Consider the following 7,237-nt stretch of genomic DNA (forward strand, 5'->3'; position numbering starts at 1 on the left):
AGAGCCCAGACAAAACCTATTCTGGGCTGGGACCTGCCACAAACCTCAGCCCACGCGCGACAATTACGGAGCCGCCAGCAGCGCCAGCGGCACAGCCCGGCACGGCCACCAGCGGAGCGGGTCCTGCTGTCCCCTGCTGTCCCCTCTGTCCTCTGCTGTCCCGTCTGTCCCCTCCTGTCCCTCCTGTCCCCTGCTGTCCCGTCTGTCCCCTCCTGTCCTCTCCTGTCCCCTCTGTCCCCTGCTGTCCCCTGCTGTCCCCTCCTGTCCTGTCTGTCCCGTCTGTCCCTTCCTGTCCCCTGCTGTCCCCTCCTGTCCCCTGCTGTCCCGTCTGTCCCCTGCTGTCCCGTCTGTCCCCTGCTGTCCCCTCTTGTTCCTCCTGTCCCCTCCTGTCCCCTCTGTCCTCTCCTTTACCCTGCTGTCCCCTCCTGTCCCGTCTGTCCCCTGCTGTCCCGTCTGTCCCCTCCTGTCCCCTGCTGTCCCCTCCTGTCCCCTCTGTCCCCTCCGCATGGACCCCGCGGTGCCCAGAGCCACCCTGAAGGTGCTGGCGCTGTGCGCGGCGCTGCTGCTGCTGGTGGCCGCGGTGACAGTGGCGGTGGCCGTGATGGTGTGGCGCTCCGAGGCCCTGGGCAAGCTGCGGGGATGTCGCGACAGAGCGGCCAACGAGAGCCGCGAGCTCGGGGAGCGGCTGGAGCGGCTGGAGCGGCTGCGGGAGCGCCTGGAGAGCGACAGGGACGAGCTGCGGCGGGAGCTGGCGAGGACACGAGGGGACAGCAGGAGGGACAATGCCAGCCTCGCGTCCTGCCGGCAGCGGGCGGTAGGTGGAGGGGTGGGGGCGGCCGGTTTGGGGTGGGAAATGGGATGGGGACAATGGTCACTGTCCCCTTATCCCGGCTCTAACCGGTGTCCCCTGTGCCCGTAGGTGGCCGGAGGGACAGTGGTGGCCGGTTTGGGGTGGGAACTGGGATGGGGACAATGGTCGCTGTCCCCTCAGCACTGTTCCCTGTCCCCGTAGGTGGCCAGAGTGGTGGTGGTGGCCGGTTTGGGGTGGGAAATGGGATGGGGACAATGGTCGCTGTCCCCTTATCCCGGCTCTAACCGGTGTCCCCTGTCCCCGTAGGTGGCCGGAGGGACAGTGGTGGCCGGTTTGGGGTGGGAAATGGGATGAGGACAACGCTCATTGTCCCCTCAGCAGCCCCTCACTGTCCCCTGTCCCCGTAGGTGACGGAAGGGTGGGGACAAGGCGGTGCTTGGTCACTTCGGGGTGAAAAAAGCGACAGGGACAATGATCACTGTCCCCTCACCGTCCCCTGTCCCCGTAGGTGGCCAAAGGGATGGTGGTGGCCGGTTTGGGGTGGAAACAGGGATGGGGACAATGGTCGCCGTCCCCTTATCCCGGCTCTAACCGGTGTCCCCTGTCCCCGAAGGTGACGGAGGGGTGGGGACAAGGCGGTGCTTGGTCACTTTGGGGTGGGGAATGGGATGGGGAATTGGGATTGGGAACTGGGAACTGGGAACTGGGAGGGGAATGGAACCCCCCTGTCCCCTCAGCACCGTCCCCTGGGGGACGGAGCCATCACATCCCTGCAGGGGACACCCCAAAAACGAACCTGGGATGTTCCCGGGGGGACAGAGCTGTCACGTCCCTACAAGGGACACCCCAAAAACGAGCCCGGGGTGCTCCTGGCTCCATCCTGGGGGAGCACAGCCACCACATCCCTGCAGGAGACACCCCAAAAACGGAGCCCTGGATGCTCCCTGGGGGACAGAGCCACCACATTCCTCCAGGGGCACCCCAAAAACGGAGCCCTGGATGCTCCCGGGTGCACAGAGCCACCACATCCCTGCAGGAGACACCCCAAAAACAGAGCTCTGGATACTTCCAGTGTGACAAAGCCCCCACATCCCTACAGGGACACCCCAAAAATGAGCCTGGGGTGCTCCTGGGGGCACAGAGCCACCACATCCCTGCAGGAGACACCCCAAAAACAGAGTCCTGGATATTCCCAGGGTGACAAAGCCCCCACATCCCTGCAGGAGACACCCCAAAAACGGAGCCCTGGATGCTTCCAGGGTGACAAAGCCCCTACATCCCTACAGGAGACACCCCAAAAACGGAGCTCTGGATGCTCTCAGGGAGACAGAGCCACCACATCCCTACAGGGACACCCCAAAAATGAGCCTGGGGTGCTCCTGGGGGCACAGAGCCACCACATCCCTGCAGGGGACACCCCAAAAACGAGCCCTGGGTATTCCCGGGTGCACAGAGCCACCACATCCCTGCAGGGGACACCCCAAAAACGGAGCCCTGGATGCTCCCAGGGTGACAAAGCCACCACATCCCTACAGGGGACACCCCAAAAATGAGCCTGGGGTGCTCCTGGGGGCACAGAGCCACCACATCCCTACAGAGACACCCCAAAAACGAGCCCTGGGTATTCCCGGGTGCACAGAGCCACCACATCCCTACAGGGACACCCCAAAAACGGAGCCCTGGATGCTCCCAGGGTGACAAAGCCCCCACATCCCTACAGGGGACACCCCAAAAATGAGCCTGGGGTGCTCCTGGGGGAGCACAGCCACCACATCCCTGCAGGGGACACCCCAAAAACGGAGCCCTGGATGCTCCCGGGGTGACAAAGCCCCCACATCCCTACAGGGGACACCCCAAAAACGAACCCGGCGTGCTCCCTGGGGGACAGAGCCCCCACATTCCTCCAGGGGCACCCCAAAAACGGAGCTCTGGATGCTCCCAGGGTGACAAAGCCACCACATCCCTACAGGAGGCACCCCAAAAATGAGCCTGGGGTGCTCCTGGGGGCACAGAGCCACCACATCCCTACAGGGGACACCCCAAAAACAGAGCTCTGGGTGCTCCTGGGGGCACAGAGCCCCCACATTCCTACAGGGGCACCCCAAGAACGATCCCCGGCCCCGTCCCGCCCTTCCCGTCCCGCTCCCGGCCGTTCCCGCCGCCTCCATCCCGGTAATTGCCGGTGCCGAGCCCGCAGCGGGGCGGGCGCTCCCCGGTCCGTCCTTCCCGGGTATTTTTAGCTGCGGTTCCAGCCGGGAAAGCGCCCGGAGGAAGAGCCGGGTCCCGCCGCCCCTCTCGGGCTCATCCGGCTGAACAATGGCCCGGAGAGGCTGGAAATGGCCCGGGCTGGGCTGGGCGGCTTGGGAGAGCTGCTGTCCCCTCCCTGGCACCGGCGGTGTCACCCGCGGGGTCACCTCGGCCTGCAGGGACAGTCGTGTCGCCCCCAGGATCGGCGTCACCTCAGGGATTGTCGCCAAATCCGTGTCCCCAAATGCGTGTCCCTAAATTCATGTCTCCAAATCCGTGTCCCCAAATCCATGTACCCAAATCCTTATCCCCAAATCCGCGTCCCCAAATCCATCCCCAAATCCCTGCCCCAAAATCTGAGTCCTCAAATCTGTGTCCCCAAATCCGTGTCCCCAAATCCGTGCACCCAAATTAATGCCCACAAATCCTTGTCCCCAAATCCGTGTCCCCAAATCCGTGTCCTCAAATCCTTGTCCCCAAATCCGTGTCCCCAACTTTTTGAGGAAGATGAGGGGGCACCCAAAGCCACCAGGAGCCTGGGGACAGCTTGGGGACATGGGGTGACACCGAGGCAGAGGAGCAGGATGAAGAGCCGGGGTTTGGGGGCGCCACTGCCCAGCGCTGTCCCCACGTGTCCCCACGTGTCCCCACCTGTCCCCTGTCCCCAGGCCAGCCTGGACGCCAATGTCACCGCGCTGGGGGACGAGCTGGTGGCGCTGCGGCGCGAGCGGGCTGAGCTGGCCGGTGACAAAGTGACACTGCGAGGTGAGCTCTGTCCCCCGCTCTGTCCCCCGCTCTGTCCCCGCCCCGGGGGTGCTGGGGTGACACCGCTGTCGCCGCTGTCCCCAGAGGAGGTGGCGCGGGGCGCGCAGCAGGCGCGGGAGCTGCGGCGGCGGCTGCAGGAGGCGCTGGAGCAGCAGCGGGAGCTGCGGGAGCGCCGGGAGCGCTGCGAGGCGCGGCAGAGCGAGCTGGAGGACACGATGTAAGGTCCCTGTCCCGCGGGGACACCCCCCTGTCCCACGGGGACACCCCCCTGAAAGGTCCCTGTCCCACGGGCACACCACCTGTAAGGTCCCTGTCCCTCGGGGACATCCCCCTGCCCCGCGGGGACACCCCTTGCCGCGCGGGGACACCCCTCTGAAAAGTCCCTGTCCCCAGAGAACATCCCCCTGTCCCCTGGGGACATCCCCTGTAAGGTCCCTGTCCCTCGGGGACATCCCCCTGTCCCGCGGGGACACCCCCTGTAAGGTCCTTGTCCCCAGAGGACACCCCCTTGTCCGCCGGGGACATCCCCCTGTCCCTCTAGGACATCCCCCTGTCCCCGGGGACACCCCCCTGTAAGGTCCCTGTCCCTCGGGGACACCCCCATGTCCCTCTAGGACATCCCCCTGTCCCCTGGGGACACCCCTCGTAAGGTCCTTGTCACCCTCTGCAGGGTTGGGCCACCCCCAGAGCAGCCACTCCCTAAAAGAAGCCACCCCCCCACCCTTGTGACATCCTGCCCTGTCCCCCCTCCCCATGGGGTCCCCTCGTGTGTCCCTCCAGTCCCTTCTCCCCTGTCCCTGTCCCATCCCTGTCCCCTTCTCTGTCCCCCCACTCCTGCCCTGTCCCCCCTCCCCCTGGGGACCCCCCGTGTCCCCTCCCGGGGACAGGGCCACCCCCCCACGCGGCTCCTGTCCCCACAGCCGGGGTTACGCGGCCGAGCTGGAGGCGCTGCGGCGGCGCGGCCGCGACAGAGGCAGCGGGCGAAGGTGTCCCCCGTCCCGGTACCTCTGGGGGGACACGGGAGGGGGACAGCCCGGAGAGGGGGGACAGCCCGAGGGGGACATTCCGGGGAGTGGGGACATCCTGGGAAAGAGGGGGACAATGCGGAAAGAGGCGACATCCTGGGATGAGGGGACACCCCGAGGAGAGGGGGACAATCCGGGAAGAAGGGACATCTTGGGAAGAGGGGACATCTTGGGAAGAGGGGACACCCCGAGAAGGGGACACCTCGGGAAGAAGGGACATCTTGGGAAGGGGGGACAGTGTGGGAAGAGGGGACACCCCAGGAAGGGACACCTCGGGAAGAAGGGACACCCCGGGACGGGAGGACATCCCGGGGAAGGGGCACAGCGAGGAACGGTGGCTTCCCTGCCATTGTCACCCGTGTCCCCAGGGCAGCGGGACTCACCCCTGTCCCCCCCTCTGCAGGAAGGGCTGAGGCCCCGCAGCCCCCCCCCGGCCCCGCCCCACCGAGCGCGACGTTCCCGGTGCCGATCGCGACATTCCCGGTGCCCATCGCGACATTCCCGGTGCTCTGTGTCCCCAGCACTGTGGCCAGCGGGATCCAGTGCCGGGCCCGGAGCCACCAGCGCAGCCTGGGGAGCGCTGGGGGCGGGAGACGGGTCCTGACCCCATTGATCCCTGATCCCACTGATCCCTGATCCCACTGTGATCCTGATCCCATTGATCCCTGATTCAAATGATCCCTGATCCCATTGATCCCTGATCCCATTGATCCCTGATTCAAATGATCCTTGATCCCACTGTGATCCTGATCCCATTGATCCCTGATTCAAATGATCCTTGATCCCATTGATCCCTGATCCCACTGTGGTATCTGTTCCCACTATGATTCCTGATCCCATCCCATGTCCCCATGTGCACTGATCCCACAGGGTCCCGATCCCACTGCACGTCCTGATCCCGCCGTGTCCCGATCCCATTGTGTGTCCCGATCCCACTGTTTGTCCCAATCCCACTGCACGTCCTAATCCTGCCGTGTCCCGATTCTGATCCTGATCCCGCAGGGTCCCAATTCCACCGTGTGTCCCAATCCCGCCATGTCCTGATCCTGACTCTGACCCCACTGTGTCCCGATCCCGGTCCCATTGTGAGTCCCAGTCCCGATCCCGATCCCATTGTGTGTTCTGGTCCCAATCCCGATCCTGATCTCGCCGTGTCCCAATGCTGGTCCCGATCTCCATGCCGATCCCGATCCCAGTCCCACCATGTCCCGACCCCGATCCCATTGTGTGTCCCAGTCTTTATCCTGATCCCGATCCCATTGTGTGTCCCAGTCCTATCCCGATCCCGATCCCACTGTGTGTCCCAGTCCTTATCCTGATCCCGATCCCAATCCCAATCCTGGTCTCGGTCTCGATCCCGATCTCAATCCCAATCCTGGTCTCGGTCCTGATCCCGATCCCGATCCCAGTCCCACCATGTCCCGATCCCGACCCCGATCCCACTGTGTGTCCCAGTCCTATCCCGATCCCGATCCCAATCCCAATCCTGGTCTCGGTCTCGATCCCGATCCCAATCCTGGTCTCGGTCTCGGTCCTGATCCCGATCCCGATCCCAGTCCCACCATGTCCCGATCCCGATCCCGATCCCACTGTGTGTCCCAGTCCTATCCCGATCCCGATCCCACTGTGTGTCCCAGTCCCTATCCTGATCCTGATCCCGATCCCAGTCCCACCATGTCCCGATCCCGATCCCAATCCCATTGTGTGTCCCAGTCCCTATCCCGATCCCCATCCCCATCCCGCCGTGTCCCGACCCCGATTCTGATCCCGATCCCTCAGCGCCGCCGCCCCGTGTCACTCCCGGGGTGTCCCCTCCCCATCCCGCAGCGGGACAAGGGACACCGGGGTCCCTTTCCCATTTTTTTTTTGGGACATTTTCGGCTCATCCCGGGTTTTCCCCGAAATCCGCTCCGGGCGCTCCCGCCGCGTGCACAGCTCTCCAGAACCCGGGAAAACCGGGAATTTTGGGGAATTTTGGGGAATTTTGGGAATTTGGGGCAATAAAATCTGCGCTGCTCTCCGGGACATGTCCCTGCGCCACCAGCCCGCTGTCCCCCGCTCCCCAATCCCAAATGTCCCTCCCCAATCCCAAATGTCCCTCCCCAATCCCAAATGTCCCCTCCCCAATCCCAAATGTCCCTCCCCAATCCCAAATGTCCCCTCCCCAATCCCAAATGTCCCCTCCCCAATCCCAAATGTCCCCCCCCAAACTCCAAGGATTTCTCCCACCCCGAGGTCCCCAAGGCTCTGCCAGGGCCCCAAAACACCCGAGGGGACACCGAGGGACCCCAAAACACCCGAGGGGACACTGGGGGACCCCAAAACACCCCGAGGGGACACCGAGGGACCCCAAAACACCCGAGGGGACACTGGGGGACCCCAAAACACC

At 64.5% G+C, this 7,237-nt stretch overlaps 1 protein-coding gene across 4 annotated transcripts; it reads left to right on the forward strand.

Moving 5' to 3' along the window:
- The first annotated feature begins 420 nt into the window (after nucleotides 1-420).
- Nucleotides 421-6,840, forward strand: CCDC194 (coiled-coil domain containing 194). Of its 4 annotated transcripts, none has more exons than XM_056512643.1 (6): nucleotides 421-814; nucleotides 3,727-3,823; nucleotides 3,910-4,040; nucleotides 4,744-4,809; nucleotides 5,252-5,297; nucleotides 5,340-5,581. In XM_056512643.1, exons 1-6 carry the CDS (start codon nucleotides 506-508, stop codon nucleotides 5,450-5,452), a joined length of 762 nt encoding a protein of 253 aa, XP_056368618.1. In that variant the 5' UTR covers nucleotides 421-505; the 3' UTR covers nucleotides 5,453-5,581. The 4 variants fall into 4 exon arrangements, with proteins under 4 accessions (XP_056368618.1, XP_056368620.1, XP_056368619.1 ...); XM_056512645.1 differs by having other exon boundaries at nucleotides 3,908-4,040; nucleotides 4,744-4,824; nucleotides 5,340-5,371; XM_056512644.1 differs by having other exon boundaries at nucleotides 3,908-4,040; nucleotides 4,744-4,824; nucleotides 5,252-6,840.
- The last annotated feature ends 397 nt before the right edge of the window (nucleotides 6,841-7,237 follow it).

The sequence above is a fragment of the Oenanthe melanoleuca genome, chromosome 28, assembly GCF_029582105.1.
Source record: "Oenanthe melanoleuca isolate GR-GAL-2019-014 chromosome 28, OMel1.0, whole genome shotgun sequence".
In the NCBI taxonomy this organism is placed as follows: domain Eukaryota; kingdom Metazoa; phylum Chordata; class Aves; order Passeriformes; family Muscicapidae; genus Oenanthe; species Oenanthe melanoleuca.

What these genes read in the sequence shown, in the direction of transcription:
- CCDC194 (XM_056512643.1), top strand. Translation starts at nt 506, where the DNA reads ATGGACCCCGCGGTGCCCAGAGCCACCCTGAAGGTGCTGGCGCTGTGC. An exon ending in CGTCCTGCCGGCAGCGGGCG is followed by an intron (nt 815 to 3,726) that starts GTAGGTGGAGGG and finishes CCCTGTCCCCAG; the next exon opens with GCCAGCCTGGACGCCAATGT. An exon ending in TGACAAAGTGACACTGCGAG is followed by an intron (nt 3,824 to 3,909) that starts GTGAGCTCTGTC and finishes CTGTCCCCAGAG; the next exon opens with GAGGTGGCGCGGGGCGCGCA.